At 37.6% G+C, this 19,034-nt stretch overlaps 1 protein-coding gene across 1 annotated transcript in view; it reads left to right on the top strand.

The window, feature by feature from the left end:
- LOC126149349 (esterase E4-like) overlaps positions 1-12,425 on the top strand; it is a 97,516-nt gene extending 85,091 nt beyond the window's left edge. Inside the window, exon 10 of the mRNA XM_049915809.1 lies at positions 12,151-12,425. Coding sequence (XP_049771766.1) covers positions 12,151-12,316 — 166 coding nt within the window. The 3' untranslated portion in view covers positions 12,317-12,425. The remainder of the gene's footprint in view (positions 1-12,150) is intronic.
- The last annotated feature ends 6,609 nt before the right edge of the window (positions 12,426-19,034 follow it).

The following is a 19,034-nucleotide window of genomic DNA, read 5'->3' as shown; positions in this document are numbered from 1 at the left end:
TACCTAAGTTGGCTACTATTTTTCGTACTTCATATTAATTATTTAAGATGAACTTAGTGTTTTTACATGATGACATTTGCTGTATCAGTGATCAAGTGATATAAACTTTTGTGTGGGTCAGTTACTCAGTATAATTTAATGGGTTGACTGTTTATGCAGACATGTTGTGCAATCATTGTTAACATACACAATAACTTTTCTATAATCATAAATACTCGTTAAACTGGTTGAAATTGGAGGGTATCGCATACTTCGGTACAGTAAAGCCTTTAATATGTTCCGTTACAATGTCCACATAGCACAGACACTTGCCAGGATCATTATATTGTAAGTGCAGCAGTGGCACATCATACAGCTACCACAGCGCAGCAAAGAGCCCAGACGTGTCAACATAAACCGTTGCAAACCAGTTGTTAGCAGTGGGACTATGAGCATGCACACCTCTAGCCTGTCTTCCACTCTCATCACAGCATCGACTTGCACAGCTTGACTGGTGCCATCAGACGATCACATGGAAGATGGAATGGTGCACCATGGTCTTCATTAATGAAAACAGATTCTGCCCAGACACAAGTGATGGTTGTTTGTGCATATGATGTACACCTAGAGAGCACGGTCTCATAGATTGCATTCTTCCAAGACACACTGCCTCAAAACCGGTGCTTATGGTCTGGGCTGCAATAAGTTACAACTCTCATTCCCTGTTGGTGTTTCTGGATGGGATGCTAGACAGTGCCTGGTAGTGCAGAATGTTGTTAGACCTATTCTTTTGCTGTTCTTTCAACAAGAAGGTGATGTGTTATCCCAACAGAATAATACTGGGCCACACACCATCCACGAAACTCAATATGCTGTGTAATATGTGCAGCAACATCCCTGACAGCATAATGTCCGTAATTGTCTCCAATCAAGCACACATGGGATATGATGGGACAGGAAGTGACTCATGTGACTTATCAGCTACAAATTCCTACAGAGTGATGAGGACAAGTTGAGCAGGCATAGCATAACATATTCCAGGACATTTGTGATTTGTACAATTGATTGGATGCTATAGTCAGTGCTGCATTGCTGCCCATGGAGACTACATGACTCAATACCTGGTACCTCAGAACCATTTGTGCTGTTGATCTACAAATGTAATCATTTCATGTACTCCATGTGAACTGTTCCAATAATAAATCTTGAGTGAAATGGATACCTCTGAAAGGGTGCAATTTTTTTCCCGAAAGTGTATTTCATCAAAATTTCTTATCATTTCTGCAGTAATTGTATCAAAATTTGAAAGTTATCACTTACATCCCTCAAACAAAATAAAAATATCTATACCAGCTTCAAAGGTCAATGTTGTATTTAGCAAAGCCCAGCATCCAACTACAAACATCCTACTACAGACAAATAGTTGCTGTACAAGATAGCTAGTTTGCATGCTAGAAACTGACATGCTCACACAGCATAGAATGAAAATGTCAGCCTTGAGTGATGAATGGCACATGGTTCTGTAGTTCAAGTCCTATGTGCTAAACTAAGCTAATACATTGAAAGAGAACTATGTAATGTATAGAAGTTCAGTCTGGACTGATGCGTCTAACTGTTTATAAGTTTGACTCTGACTTAAATATCACTCAAACACTTGGCATTTAAAGTTTGGCAATCACTTGTTAACAGGCATCTGCTGGAACTGTAGAGTGATGCAGGCAATGGACTGTGACAGGAAATGCAACTGTGTAAACTGCACAAAACACAACTGGGCGAACTGGAACTGTGGTTAAGGGACTGCCAAGAGTGGCTTCTTGAGTGGTGAAATAATCTTGCACCTGCAACCTTATTGGAGAAACTGAATTCCAACTCAGATGATCCAGTTGCTGAGCAGTTCAAAGAAAACTTGAGTCTCATCTCAAATAGGTACCCCACTCATACAATTATATTTGTTGGTGACTTCAATCTACCCTTGATATGTTGATGAAAATACTTGTTCAAAGCAGGTGGTAGATATAAAACCTTGTCAGAAACTGCATTAAATGCTTGCTTTAAAATCATTATAATCAGTTAGTTCAGGAAATCACTTCTAATGTGAATGGTTGTGTCAACATCCTTAACCTCGTAGCAACAAATGAGCAGGAGTGTGTTGTGATGGTCAGTGGAGCAGGAAACAATATAGATAGGCATCAATGACTACAATACTGAGAGTGACTTGGTGGAAATAGATGCTGCATTGAACTTTATAAATGTTGGGTTGATGCCTGTATTCATGTGGTATGATTGGCCCCAACTGAACTGTACGGTGGGTTAATGTGGAGTTAGATCAGCTGCTTTGGGTGGCTATTGGGTCACAACATGGGTTTGGTTCCTGTTGATGCTACTGGTAGGTGGGATTTCACTAGGCATGACATACATCTCAGTAGGAAAGAGAAGGGTAAATTGGTTAGATTGATAGCAAAATCTTTAGGGGGGAGGGGGAGGGGGGGGAGGGGGGGCAGCACTGAAACTCATGGGGGTACCTCACTTTTAGGCTAAGATCAGTGTCCAGTAATATAACATTGAAAAGAATCTAGCTTAATGAGCTCAGACAGGCAGATATTAAAGATGTTAAAATATCACAAGATTCTCACAAAAGTACAGTGAAAAATAATGTTAGTATGTTGCATCAGAATATCAGGGGGTTAAAAAACAAAGTAAATGAGCTTTTCGTTAGTTAGGAAGATTTATAAATGGAGGATATTACCGATGTACTATGCCTGTCAGAAAATCATATATTAATGGAAAAGGTGAATGTAAGTGGGTAAAGCTTCCAGCACATGTAAGTAGAAACAGTATGTACAAAGGAGGAGTGGCCATATATGTTAAAAGTAATCCTGGTATGAAAACTTTAGAAATTAAAAAAATTTGTGTAGACCAATATATAGTTGTATGCGACTGTGAGCTTAAACTGAATAATGGTACTTTTATTACTGTAACTGTATGTAGATCCACACTGGGAAATCGTCAGCTATTTCTGAGAAACTTGGATTCTTTTTCATGTTACCTGTCAGACAGAGAGAAGCAAATTATTATTTGTGGGGATTTCAGTGTAGATTTTGCGAAAGGGTCTGATAGGAAGAACGAATTTGAAGTATCACTTAGTTCTTTCAATTTGACATCAGTTACTGATTTTTCTACTCAGGTAGTACAGGAAAGCAGCAGACTGATAGATAATATTTTCATACACCAAGACAAATTTATTCAAATAAACATTTATTCTGTTAAGAATAATCTTTCTGATCGTGATGCACTGCTAGTTACAGTATATTACATAGATCCACACATTAATGCAAAACAGTCCCCTGAACTGGTGTATTCAATTAACAATTTAACAACTGAATTACAATTTAACAATTGTAAATTTTAGAATAAGCTTGCAGCAGTTATATTGGGATAGAGTATACTGGGAAACTGATGTTAATGTAAAATATACCTTTTTTCATGAAATGTTTGTGAGTATATTTGAAAACAGTGAAATATAATAGCAAGAAACCATATTAAAAACTATGGATTATTGAAGGGATAAAAATATCTTGTAATGGGAAAAGGGAAATGTATCTAACAGTAAGAAAGAGTAATGATCCAGAAACAGTAAGATATTATAAAACCTACTGTACAGTATGAAGGAAAATTATAAGTCCAGAGGTATGTGTCTGGGATTAGCATCCCTGACAGTAAAATGAAAACAATTTGGAATATTGTTGAAAGGAAAACAGGACAACCAAAACCACAAGAAGACTGTATTACCATTGAACTGGATGAAAAGTCAGAAGTAGAAAATATTTTTAATAATCAATTTTTAAGTGCCACAGAGAAAATAGGATCCAATTGCTCATTAGAAAAGGCCAAGATTTACATAGGGAAGTGACAATACCTATGCAATTTGATAAAGTTGAAATTCTACCCAATCTTCCTTCTGTAATTGGGAAAACAGTAAACTCACTCAAAAGTAAAAGTATGCATGAAATTGGTGGTATTTCCAGCACAGTACTAAAACCTTGTTCCCAACAGATAAGTAAGAATCTCAGCCACAGATCTATTAGCTCACTGAAACAGGGCATTTTTTTCTGATTGACTGAAATATACTGTTGTTAAGCCACTGCATAAAAAGTGGGATATGTCTGAGGCCAACAACTACTGCCCAATCTCATTTCTGACAGCTCTATCCAAAATTCTTGAAAAGTAGTGTATTAAGTAATGTATTCCAGAGTAGCTCCACCTAGTTGAAAACAAGTACTAACTAAATGTCAGTTTGGTTTTCAGAAAGGTTTTTCAGCAGAAAATGCAATATATACTTCAATGATCAAATATTAAAGCCTCTGAATAACAGAACATCACCAACTGGGATTTTTGGTGATCTCTCAAAGACTTTTGACTGTGTGAATCATTAAATTTTTCTAGATAAGCTTAAGTATTGTGGTATGAATGGGGACAGTGCAATATGGTTTGATATTTTTCTGGAAGAGTGCGGAAGGTGGAAACAAACAGTTCACATAATGTGCAAACCAGCAGCGGATTCCTTGAACTTGAGAAGAATTTGATACCACAGGATTCAGTCTTGGGTCCCTAACTGTTCTTAATACACTTGTGTATTAATGAAATGCCACTCTTGCATGTGATAAAATTGTAGTAATCACACCAAACAAAAAGAATTGGTGGAAAGGATTGTGTATCACGTCTTTCAGAAAATTATTAAGTGGTTTTATGCAAATCACCTCTCATTAAATTTGGATAAAACACAGTATATATAATTCTGTATAGTAAGTGGCATAACACCATACTTAGAACAGAAATCTCTAGCAAAGGCAGTATATTCAAAATTGTTATATATGTGCATTAATGAAAGATTGTTTTGTAAGAAACACAGTGATGTGGTGAAACGTTTGACTTCAGCTGCTTATGCTGTTAGAGATATTGCAAATTTCAGCAAGGTTTACTGCCTTTGTGTGGCATCATATTGTGGGATAATTCATCTAAGGAAAAAAGTACTCCCACAAAAGCATGTAATTCGAATAATAGCTGGAGCCCACCTAAGATCATCTTGCAGACATTTATTTAAGGAACCATGGATATTCACAGTAGCTTCACATCATGTGTATTTCCTTATGAAATTTGTTACCAATAACCCTATCAAATTCAAAAGCAAGAGCAATGTGCATAGTTACAGCACTAGATGCTCTTCATTATTATGGGTTAAATCTATCTTTGGCACAGGAAAGGGTGAATTATGATGCCACAAAAATCTTTGTCAGTCTGACTGCTAGCCAACCAGCATTTAAAAACAAATTAAAAGAATTTCTGAATGACAGCTCCTCCTACTCAGTAGATGAATTTTTAGATATAAATTAGTAATTTTACAATCATTAAAATAAAATTTAAAAAATAGAGTTATCTCATGTAAAGAAAAAACTGACACATGCCACATCATCACAAAGTATTTTATTCATGATCTGTGGAACAAATATTAACCTAGTCTAATTCTGAGCAAATAGAGAGCATCTTGACAGATACAGAGATTAGTGACCACACGGTCGCTGTAGCAAGACTGAACACTACACCATCCAAATCCACCAAAAGTAAACGCAGAATATGTCCACCTAAAAATGCAGATAAAAATTCACTTGACTGTTTCCACTCCTTCCCAGCTGACTATGTAAGTGTAGATCAGATGTGGCTTAAATTCAAGGAAATACACTGACAGAAAAAAAATGCAGCACCAAGAAGGAGCTGTGCAAGACAGACAAAAATTGGTAGGCGTGTTTGGACATCTGAAAGATTATGTATATTCAGTTTTAGTACCAGTTGCATAAGAATGGCGCTAGTAGCACCACTCTGAGCGTGCAAATAGGATTTGCTTTAAATAAATGCTGTAACAATCATGAGCGTTTGTTACCTATGAGATTGGATGTGGTGAATTGATGTTAGTAAAGAATGCCTTTAAAGTGACAAAGGCACACCTAACTGTGTTTGAATGGGGTAATGTAACAGGCCTGCAATATTGAAATGAATATTGGCATGATTGTAGCCACTGTATATGATTCCTGACAGTAGTGGTCACAAGAATGTATGGCGTAAGGAGACCAGTCTCCACACAGTCATGTGGCACTTCCGATAGGGAAGACCATAGTTTTTGTTGTTTTGCTCTGTCACATCATACCGCATCTGGATCAGCAATTTGAGCAGCAGTTGACACTACAGTGACACAACTGTCACAAATCAGTTGCTTCAAGGAAAGCTTCAAGCCAGTTTCCCTGTAGCTTACATTCCACTGATCCAAACCACCATCATTTGCGACTTCAGCGGTGTCAAGAAAGAGCTCATTGGAGGGCAGGGTGAAGATCCATTGTGTTTTTTGATAAAATCTGATTCTGCCTTGGTGCCAGTGACAATTTTGTGTTGATTAGAAGAAGCCTGTGGAGGGCCTGCAACCAACCCATCTACATGCTAGAGGCACTGGACCTACACCTGGAGTTATGGTCTAGGGTGCAATTTTATATGATAGCAGGAGCAATCCATGGTTATTCCATGCATGCTGATTACAAATTTGTGTGTCAGTATGGTGATTCGACCTGTTGTGGTGATGTTCATGTGCAGAATTCCAGGGGGTATTTTTCAACAGAATAATTTTCAGCCACATACTTCTGTTGTAACCCAACATATTTTACAGAGTGCCAGTATGTAGTCTTGGTCTGTTGAATCACCACATCTGTCTCCAATTGAGCACATATGAGATGTCATCAGACAACAACTCCAGCTTCCTCCACCAACAGTATTAACTGTCCCTGTATTGACTGACCGAGTGCAACAGACATGGAACTCCATACCACAAACTGACATCTGTCACCTGTACACCACAACACATGTACATTTCCATACTTGTATTCAACATTATGGCAGCCCCATTGGTTATTAATGAACCACCATTTCAGGTTTACAATAGCTTATATTGTACTGATATTAACTGCTGATCTTGATACGTTAATCACTTAATTATATTACCTAGACAAATGTATTCCCAAAATTTCATTATTTTCCGTAAATTATGTGTGGTGCTACAGATTTTTTTCCCTATTTGTATAGTATCTGTGGCGATTGAGAAGTTAATATTAAATAAATTAATAAAAGACGATACTGATCCCCTATAGTACATAAAACTAAGTCAGAGCACTGTTGCCTAAACAACTAAAAAGCATGCCAAATTTAAAAGCACACAAAATCTACCAAGACTGGCAATATTTTACTGAAGCTCAAAACTTACAATTAGCACAGACTTCAATAAAAGATGCTTTTAACAGCTTCCAAAACGAAATCTTACAGAAAATCAAAAGGGATTTTGGTTATATGTAAAGTACACCAGTGCCAAGATATGAATACCTTCATTGTGCAATGCCAGTGGTAATATTACCAATCACAGCATCACTAAAGCAAAGTTGTTAAACTTAGTTTTCCAAAATTTCTTTGCGAAAGAAGATGAATCAAATATTCCAGAATTTGAATCAAGAACAGCTGCCAACTTGAGTAAGTTAGAAGTAGATATCCTCAGAGTAGTGAACCAGGTTAAATTACTTAATAAGGCAAGTCTTATAGTCCAGATAGTATACCAATTAGACTCCTTTTAGAATATGCAGTTACAGTAGCCACATACTTAACATACATATACAACCGATCGCTCCTCTAGATATCCATTCCTAAAGACTGGACAGTTGCACCGGTCGCACCATTACTCAAGAAGGGAAATAAGAATAATCCACTGAATTACACATGCAGATCACTGGCAACAATCTGTGATTTGCAGTTGTAGTTTGGAACATGTGCTGTGTTCAGACATTATTAGTTACCTGGAAGAAAAGGATTTATTCACAAATAGCCAACATGAATTCAGAAAATATCATTGTAGTGAAACACGACTAGTTCTTTATTCTCATGAAGTTATGAGTGCTATTGAAAAGGTGTAACCTAACCATTTCCTATAAAAGTATGCTTCGGCAGCTGTGTCCTGTCGAATCTGGCTGAAAAGAGGTTGTCAAAAGTAGGCTATTGTCAATGATGTAGTGTACACCAAGATTACAGTTCACACACTGTAATTGCCCTTTGATTGCTGAATGAACTAATGTTTATGTCCAGTTCATGTCTCATCTACCTAAATTATGACAATATTATGAGAAGGAAAGTTGCCACTCACCATGTAGAGGAGATGCTGAGTTGCAGATAATCACAACAAAAAGACTCTCACAATTAAAGCTTTCGGCCATTAAGACCTTCATCAACAATAGACACACTATGCACACTCACTCACACAAACTGCAGTTGTGTGTGTGTGTGTGTGTGTGTGTGTGTGTGTGTGCGCGCGCGCATGTGCATGTGCATGTGTCTATTGCTGATGAAGCCTTTAAAGGCCAAAAGCTTTAATTGTGAGAGTCTTTTTGTTGTGCCTATCTGCGACTCAGCATCTCCACTATATGGTGAGTGGCAACTTTCCTTCTCAAAATAGTGTTACATTCCATCCTGGATTTTCCACTGTTTGATTTCTACTTAAATTATGAACAGGTAAACAGTTAGCCACATACTATACTTGGTTGGTATCCTAAAATCTGATTGTTTGAGTGCAGTAACCTAACATTGAAGTAACTATTCACAAACATTCATGTGTGGTAAAAAGTTACTTAACAGACACTGTATGAAATTTTTAATACATGATCTTCCAGATCTAGCAGTCAAATCTGTATAAACTCTACATGCACATTAATTATCATTGGGAAATAATACAGTTCACAGTGAGATACTATTGTCATAGACTGAATTACTTTACTTATCATTGAATGTTTAAACACAGCTCATGATATTAATTAGAACTTCACAGACAATCATTAAAAGCAGTCAATGAACATGGAGTGAACTCTTGGAGACAAAACTTAGAAAATCACAATACATTTTCTGATATACTATTACTACATTGCCTGCAGTACATTTCTCAGTATTGGTTGGCAGAAGTCATGCTCTTTCAAACGTACCACAGATTGACTTAAAATGGCTTCCAAGTTTACAATAATTAAAACTGAATTTACCTAGTGTTGTTTATTGGATTTTCATAAATTACAATTAGAGATTTACGTTTCCAAATAACTGAATAGTGGAAGGAGATTTGTTTTGAAAAGAACTATTAAATACAACAATAATTTCTAATGAATTACACTGGCTAGTTTGTCTAAATGTGCGATTCTTTATCAGTAACAGTGTTTTAACTAATGATCTTAATTATTTTGGAATTAAGTGAGTGCAAGTGTTGCAGCATGTTTTCATCATTGGTTGTAAGAATACATTCCTTATTTAAACGTCTGATCTACTTTTATTAGGAAGTCAGTAATCAGGTATATGTCTGCAAATGAACAATGACAGCAGAATTTGATTACTGATGATATGTAATTAGCATGGTTTTTAGGTAAATTAGCTAGCTCATTATCTCCTGACAACTGAAAGAATGTAATCTCTATATGGCAATGTTACAACTGACTGACTCACATTCAGTGACTCGACATTGACCAGCACCAACCACTAGGGAGAGAAACTTGAAATCTTGAGAGGTCTTATATTGTAGGTGTTGTTTAAGAAGGCATTTTTTAAAATTCCGTCCCTAAGGGAGTGAAATATGAGATGAAATAATGTTTGAAAACATGCTATTAAGGCAATTTTGAAGCTATACCCATTAAAAATGGTATCTGGTTTCTCAATCAGAGAAAGATATTTTTTAAAGTTACATCTATGATAATATAATTGGTATTTGACTTCTCAGTTACAAATTTTAAAAAATATATATGTTTCAGTGGTTTCGGAAATTCAATGTGTAAGGGGGTGAAATAGGACAAAAATTTTTAAGAACATATTTTGTTATATTAAAAAAATTTTAAAGCTAAATCTGTGAAAACCATTATTTCACTTTTCAGTTAGATATAAAGAAATATGTGCCAGAGCACAAAAGTTTATATGGAAATATCTCCACAAGAGTGAGAAAGGCATGATTAACTAAACCTTGAACTCTGGCTACCAGAATTGCTTATTGATCAGAAGTACATTCGGAAAACACTCTGCTACCATGGCATCAGTTAGCATGAAAAGCTTAGAAGGTATTGCAATTTGTGAACAACATAAAGATTAGATTTTTTTAAAAATATCTGTGCATCCTTTACAGTCTACTTGAACAAAGCAACGGGCTCTAAGCTAGCAGATAATAAAGTTAAGTTGGTTAAACCCTGGGTCAATATTTGGAACTTTAGGTGCTGTGCAAATGTCATAAGAATAACAAGGTTGGAGACATCATGAAAATTGAGGGAAAAAACAATAAATATGGTGGGAAGATAACATAACAGCTAGAAGAATCCACCTGCTTCATTACAAGAGCTCAGATTGTTTCCATATTCTTGATTTCTCAAAAGAGATTTCTAATCAAATTGCATGCCCATGCGAGAATCGCTTCAGTTGTGCACTGGATTCAAGACTTGTTGTCAGAACTGTCACAGTACTGTTTGCCCAGGATAAAATTATTGCATGTGCTGCCAGAAGCAGAGAAAAGTGGCACTAATCGAAAGATATTAATTTATCTCCATGTGCTGCCTACATTAAGCTACCCCTAGAGGCAAAATATTATTGTGCACATTTTTAACTATAGCAGTGCCTGAAGTGCAGCAGGTGACAGATGGTGTCTTCCCATAATCGCCCTGTACCTCTTGGCAGTTGTAATGCGACAACAAGGAATGTCTCCTGCCATTCCTGACAGTCACTCCCCTTATCATCTTACATGCACATACAGAACATAGTAATTGACAGAAAATCGAAAAAAAAAACAAAAAGAAAGAAAAAAAGAAACACAGAAGTGACACATGGCATTCTCCAACTCCAAGGAAGTGTTATAAGGACCTCTACTGTTCCTAATCTATACAAACAATTGAGGACACAATATGAGCATCCTTCTTAGATTATTTGCTGATGATATTGTTGTTTGCCATCTCATAAAGTCGTCTGAAGATGAAAACCAATTGCAAAATGATTTAGACAAAGTATCTGTATGGTTCAAAAAAATTACTTTTGTCACTGAATAAGGAAAAGCGCGAGGTTATCCACGGGAGTACAAAAAGAAATTACTTAGTAATTACATTTTCAAACATCTTAAATTGGAACGATCACACAGATATGTGGTGGGGAATTAAGCCAGAGACTGCATTTTATTGGCAGATCACTTCAAAGATGCAACAGGTCTACTAAAGACACTGCCTAAGGTACGCCTGTCTGTCCTCTGCTAGAGCATTGTTGTGCATTGTGGGATCCTTACCAAATAGGGTTGATGGAAGACATCAAAAAAGTTCAAAGAAGGGCAGTCCGTTTTGTATTGTCTTGAAACAGGGGAAATAGTGTCACAGATATGGTAAGTGAGCTAGAGTGGCAATCATTAAAACAAAAGAAGTTTTTCACTGTGATGAGATCTTTTCACAAAATGTCAATCACCAACGTTCTCCTCTGAATATGAAAACATTTTATTGTCGCCAGCCTACTTAGGGAGAAATGATCACCATAATAAAATAAGAGAAATGACAGCTTGAACAGAAAGATTTAAGTGTTCATTTTTTCCAAATGTTGTTAGAGGTGAAGGTGATACATAAAACCCTCTGCCAGGCATATTGAAGATTAATCTTGTAGATGTAGGTTCAGTTGGCATAAGCATAATTAGGTGGCAACAGATCAGAACAAAGCGACCCTTGGCATGGAGTGTGCTTGGGAGGTGGTGCCCTGTGGTGATACATTGCTGTGAACAATGTGACTACATACACAGCAGTTAGGCTTAGTTGTTGGTAATGGCAGATGAATGGCCTGCTCAAAGCAGTCCCTTTGGTCCTCTGCTCCTTAATTGTTTTATTTTGCAGTTTCATCTTCTGCATTACCTCTAACTAAGGAGTATTCTGAGGAGCTGTTTGCTAACAGATGCTTAAATTTTTAAAAACTTTCTCTTTTAGACAGGTGAATGTGGTTAAATGCCTTTTGCAGTTCTGTTAGAAGAGGTTGTTACGTAAATACATGTAATATGTTCTTCTGAACTTCTATGCATGATGACTAATGCAGTCCATCATTATTGTGTCTCAGAAATCCTACACCATCAAGTTCTTCAGTCACAAGTAACATTACCTGGGAACCTATGAAACCAGAAAAACTAACATATCTGGATATTGACTCCCAATTGGTATTGAAGGAAAATCTATATCAAGAGCGAATGGAAGTCTGGAGCAGATTGTTTCCATATCAGTTGTAATGATAAGCAGCAGCAGCAAGAAATCTGATTCAGCAGCTGGTAAAAAGCAAATCATATTCTTGTTCAATAATTTTCATTTAATTTTGAATGATCATAAATTTTATTTTAAATAAACAAACATTTTCATTGACAACTGTGTGCTTTTTCTTTTTCCCTATTTTTTTTTATTTGTGTTGAAACTGAAGAGATGCATGTAATAACTTGAAAACCTTATTTTGATTTCATCAAAGGTAAACAAAAAGCATGATCCCAAAGAATTGTAAAGGCCTAAAGGTACAAACAAAATTTAGAACCAACAGTGCAATGCCTTTCTGCATGTCCCATTAATGCCAGTGCTATTGTGACAACAACACAGAGAAACAGTATTTAAGGACAGGCCGGCCACTGTGGCCGAGTGGTTCTAGGTGCTTCAGTCGGGACCCACACTGCTAGTACGGTCGCAGGTTCAAATCCTGCCTTGGGCATGGATGTGTGTGATGTCCTTAGGTTAGTTAGGTTAAAGTAGTTCTAAGTCTAGAGGACTGATGACCTCAGATGTTATAGTGCCTAGAGCCATTTGAACCATTTAAGGACACATGAACTAGCTTGTCATCGAATAGCAAGGCATCCTGTGGTAATCTGCACCACACCAAGTATGCAGACACTCCTGCCTCACCCAGGACATGAACTACTGCCTAAGCATTTGGGTACCAGGGGCAGCCGTACACTTGGCCACCATTCCAAGAGTAGGGCATCTCAGCCCACACCGGGGTGTCAACAGAAGACCACTACACTCTGAGTCCAGCAGTGGGATGCAACCTGACCTCCTTGCAAGAACAGCTAATGACCACTCTGTCACCAGGAGCATAACAATACAGTGGTGGAGGTATGCTGTCAGCAGCAAATATTTGCAAATTATTCATTGCACCACCCACTAATCATTGTAAACCAGCCTCAACGGAGAAGTCATTGTAACCACCTTCTCCAACTACACCATTGTTATAATTGGTGTCAGAATGACTGCTGAGAATGAACATAAAGAAGAATATGGACAGCCAGAAGATAGCAGGCAGAACCATGAATCTTCTGGATTTCTGAAGGGTGGTCACAAAGTTACAATCGTCACCTTGAAAACATAGTTATATAGCTAATTTTTTGTTTGTTTGTGTGTATTACAATCTCATGATTACCCTTTGTATTGTCTTAAAATGTTAATTTAAAAAAAGCGTGTGAGTGGACTAAAAAAATACATGCAACAACTATTGAAATGCAAGCAGTACTGGAAAAGCATGTTTAATTATGTAGATACATTCATAAACAGCTCAAAATAATCTCACTCTAAAAGTTTCAAACATCTGTAAATTAAAGTAATGTATATTCATTTTTAATAAACCCATATGGCTTTTCATGGATGGTATAACTACATGTATACAAGCAAGGGTATGAGTCAATACTAACATAAGCATCTTACTGCTGGAAGAAAGACAATTTGCTGCTGGTAAGGGAAAACCGCCCCACTGCACCCTGCACCCCCTCCCCCCTCCTCAAATTTAATTGTAAAATGGCCAGGTGGACACGTCATCAAAAACTGAACACAGATCACACATGAAATCAGGAAGAAGGTGTACTGAACTGTGAAAAAAAGAAGCAAACTAGGAACAGTGAATGGTCAAATCTGAAGATGTGTATCATCGAGCATAGTGGGAAAACCAATGCATCATGGTGTTGAACTGTAAAGCAGGAGATTCTTGTTCATATCTCTCTCATTCCCCTTTCTTTATCACAAAATTATGAACTATCCGTCTGGTCACTGACATGTCTGCTGTCTTTCTGTAGTCTTGGCAATTATCATACTATACATTGGTTTAGAATATGTCATGTGGTAAGACTATACACTCCTGGAAATGGAAAAAAGAACACATTGACACCGGTGTGTCAGACCCACCATACTTGCTCCGGACACTGCGAGAGGGCTGTACAAGCAATGATCACACGCACAGCACAGCGGACACATCAGGAACCGCGGTGTTGGCCGTCGAATGGCGCTAGCTGCACAGCATTTGTGCACCGCCGCTGTCAGTGTCAGCCAGTTTGCTGTGGCATACGGAGCTCCATCGCAGTCTTTAACACTGGTAGCATGCCGCAACAGCGTGGACGTGAACCGTATGTGCAGTTGACGGACTTTGAGCAAGGGCGTATAGTGGGCATGCGGGAGGCCGGGTGGATGTACCGCCGAATTGCTCAACACGTGGGGCGTGAGGTCTCCACAGTACATCGATGTTGTCGCCAGTGGTCGGCGGATCTCCGGATCTGTCCCCCATTGAGCATGTTTGGGACTGGATGAAGCGTCGTCTCACGCGGTCTGCACGTCTAGCACGAACGCTGGTCCAACTGAGGCGCCAGGTGGAAATGGCATGGCAAGCCGTTCCACAGGACTACATCCAGCATCTCTACGATCGTCTCCATGGGAGAATAGCAGCCTGCATTGCTGCGAAAGGTGGATATACACTGTACTAGTGCCGACATTGTGCATGCTCTGTTGCCTGTGTCTATGTGCCTGTGGTTCTGTCAGTGTGATCATGTGATGTATCTGACCCCAGGAATGTGTCAATAAAGTTTCCCCTTCCTGGGACAATGAATTCACGGTGTTCTTATTTCAATTTCCAGGAGTGTATTACCATCACAAGTAAATGTGATGAATAGTGAGAACAAACGAGATGCCACATAGACCTCTCATGGAAATGAAAAGAACAGATAGACGGATACAAAATATGTTATAACATGAGTCAAAACTTCCAAAATGGAATGCAAGAGTAAGAAGAACATGGTGGTACTTACGTAGAACAAATAGAAGGTACATACATCTGGAAGTCCCTCCATTACACCTGGATCTCCCCTTTTGCAGACCAACACCATGACCACAGAACCGTGATGCCATGCCTACTCAGATTGCTCAATGCTGCACATGTTGAGCTTGGAGCGTTCACTGTTTCTATTTTGCTTCTCTTTTCACAGTTAAGTGCATCTTCTTCCTGTTTTCATGCTTGATCTCTGTTTAGCTTCTGACGGGCTATCCTCTGGGCTATCTTTCCATTAAATCTGAGAGGGGTGAAATGTGGAGGTACCCTTGAGAGCAGAACAGTTCATTTTACAGCCATCTATGGCACATACAAGGTATTCCTGTATCTGCCAATTTGTGAGTGAATAAATTTAATCTCTCAAGAGAGTTTTCTGTAAACATTGTTGATCTTCAGCTTGCTTTGGTTCTTTAGCTTGTCATGCAAAAAAAAAAAAAAGAAAAAAAATCTTCAAATAATGTATAAGCATACAACTTGAGAGTGTGCCATTATTGGTCTGTATAATGTTACTTTTTGATAACTTTCTATAATTTCTGGCAGATGGTGGCAAAGATTGGTTGACTTATCAGCCACTTACTCAGTGTTTTTGCTACTACACACGCTGGCCCTCCATTCAGAAAGGTATCTACACTTAAGACATTTGGTTTGGTACCCAGTTTCTAAAGATGACTTTTTTCTGTATATTAGTCTATAACACTATGATTCGACATGTGTCCAAATGTGGTATACTGAAGTTTATACACACCTTTGAAGCTACTTACAGGGAAGAGGACCCTGTCTGTGTCACAATCATTTTAGTGTAAGATTTTATGCTTGGTGGTGTTCTTTTCTAACTCCAATCAGTAAATAAACCAAGCCTATCAGGAACTCAAATTCTTAAAGCATCTGAATGGCGAGATACTTATATACCATATACAAATAATTAGCGTGAGTTCTGCTGGTTGACATTGTTGACAACATTTGATATTTTGACAGGTGCACACCCTGTCATTTTCAAGGTAAAATTGCAGCAAGTAAGCACTTTGCAAGGGAATTTAAAACCTTGGTTGGCTATGCAAACCAAGAGTTTCAGTCTCCTTGTACGTCAATTATTTGCTGCAGTTTTGCCTCAAAAATGACAGGGTGTGCATCTGTTGAATTGTCAACAGTCGTCAAAAATGCCATCCAGAAGGTCTCACACTGAAGTACCATTTGGTTTGTTGCATGTGGCACTCAATTTCTGTGCATCACTACAGTCTTATCTCTTCCTCCTGTCTTATGCACCCTCTGGGAGCTGGTGACTTTTTGTCTTCCTTGTCTTAAACATTTAACCATCATTGTGTATTATCCACTACTCTCAATTGCTGAAAAATGAAACATTCTACGCCACTCAGAACAATATAAGTAGTCATTGGAGAAAAGAGGAAACTAGTCGTCATCATGGGAATTGTAACTGTGTAATGTACACTTAAATAAATATTCTGTCAAATGCAGTAAGAGATCTTTCATCTATGCAGATGACACAGCACTAGCTTCTAAAACTAAAACTTTTTTGGAGCAGCACTTAAACTCATAAATGATGATGTGAACCAACCCTGTCAAAACTCAAATATTTGTAGACCTCAGAGAAACATAAAATCAGTAGCAAGTGGAATATTACCTGGAAAGCTGAGTTGATGTATTACTGCATTGCATCCAATAAGTAAAAGTTGACAGTAACCTCATTTTCAAAGCTCACTGCATTGCCATGAAGATTAAAGTAAGTGCCAGGAATAAAATCTACAAGCGTACTAGATGCATGCAGCATTTGTACCTGTGTCATATTTATGATGACCCTTGCCCTACATTTCTCCATATCAGAATATATATTTTCCTTGTGGACATGGCACTTTTTGATAACAGTGAAGAGTTAAAGAAAACAACAGAAGAAAATGACATCAGGCAACCCATTCTTCATGACTATGAAACCCATCTATCAAGCATCAGTTCAAGAAAATCTCTCCTGTGGATGACAAGGGCCTATTCTACCTTATCCTTACTCTTGCCAAATATGGCTCTGTAGAAGTACTCCATCTGTAAGTCAGTCTGGGGATGTCACTGAAGAACTTACTGCTGGCCTTGACATCTCACTATGGCACGGAACATGATAAACAGATGAAGGACTGAAGTATTGCAGAGCAAGGACAACATGAGGCAACGAGGATGCACTCTGGGAATTTATGGAATTGCAAGATGCACAACACCTCTTTGTCTACAGGAACCTATGGGCAATCTGCTCTAAGATATTGGAAGAGATATTCAAATAGCTGAATTTAAGGCCATACAATCAAATTGATCTCTCTGTCTCAGCATGATCTATATACTGCATATACCGTATTTGGTAACATTATTTGTATGTTTGATCTCACTTGTTTGTATGCTGGGTCTTATTTATTCACATTGCATATTGCACCTACTACATTTGTATAACTGTATATTCTTCACCCCATTGCATACTTTTGTAAACTGATATCATGGAAACTACAACAATACTAACAATACTTTATTCACTCCTGTCACAAGGATATATTGTGATGTTTACCCTACACAACATACATTTCCTACATGCAGCTGCCTGCTGCCCACTTGGGTATACACTGCTGAAACAGGTACCTAGTGGGAGTATCTACCAATAGTAAAAATAAGTGGTTTAGTTTTGGCAGTTGCCAAATAATAAAAAGGTTGTAGAGTATTTTCTGTGCTCGGCTACTGTAGACCTGATGTGTGAGATTGTGTGATGTTAGACATTGAGAACTGATTGATAAAGAGTGTATTTGGTTATGAAACATGTACCTCCTCCCCTAGATAACACAAGCTTGTGACAGTGCCTACCTGAATTGCCCAAGCCCTCAGAACCTAGGTAATCAAAGTTTTGTAGAACAGTTGGAAATTGATTTCCAGGAATTGTAACAATGACATACACTAGACAAATTCCCAAATAATGTGGCTTTCTCCATATTTATTATCAGTATATAGATTAAAATGGGCAGGTCCAGTTTCATATCGTGTTTATGCAAGTAGGTACATCCACCTGTCCACTTGTCAGTAAGCCAATGATAGAACAATTACGTTATAAAGTTACATACTTATTGAAAACAAGAGCTGTGTGGAATAGAAACAGAGAGTAATTGTTATGAAACTGGTTCAAAATACTCTTAATCCACAAATAAAGTCATTGAAAGAAGTTCATGTAAATCGAACACTTAATCAAAGTTCACATATTGAGTTAAATGTATATATTGAGTGAACATTACTGGTGGCAGACTTCTGTACACTGATATGAGCACAGACTCTTTTGACTATGTTAGACTGTTGCTGCTCATTTAATAGCTAACTGCAGACTTATTATGCTCAGGCATTGCTCATTTACTAGTTCAACTGAGGCTGTCTGTTTTGTTGTGGGGCTTAGTCTTATAAAGACTGGGTTAAGAATATATTATGATTTCAGAAACTTCATCATGTTTTGAGAAACACCTAGATTAGATTTTAATAATTTGGATGTACCATATGTTATAATAATTTGGTTTATGAAATATCTGCAGAAGGTCCTGGAACCATTTTACACATCTTTGTTGGAAATAACTCATTCACAAGTACAGCCATCATACTAAATTTATAATCAATGATGCAAATCTGTGCACATTATTGATAGCTGGCTTAATTATTGAAAGGTGTCGTGATTTGGAAAGCAAGAAAAGTATAACGATAAAAAAAAAATGGAATCTAGCAGACATAATGGTACAAAAGGCCAAATTAGTTTTGTGTGTATTTGAACATTCATTACAATTCTTGTCTAAGTTAATTGGTTACAAAGAAATCAAAGTAAATTACTGAAAAGCTGGGGTGCCAGTCTTTTCAATTAG

The sequence above is a fragment of the Schistocerca cancellata genome, chromosome 2 (genome assembly GCF_023864275.1).
Source record: "Schistocerca cancellata isolate TAMUIC-IGC-003103 chromosome 2, iqSchCanc2.1, whole genome shotgun sequence".
Classification (NCBI taxonomy): Eukaryota; Metazoa; Arthropoda; class Insecta; order Orthoptera; family Acrididae; genus Schistocerca; species Schistocerca cancellata.
Note: the sequence above shows the minus strand (reverse complement) of the source record. Positions and strands in the feature narration are given on the sequence as shown.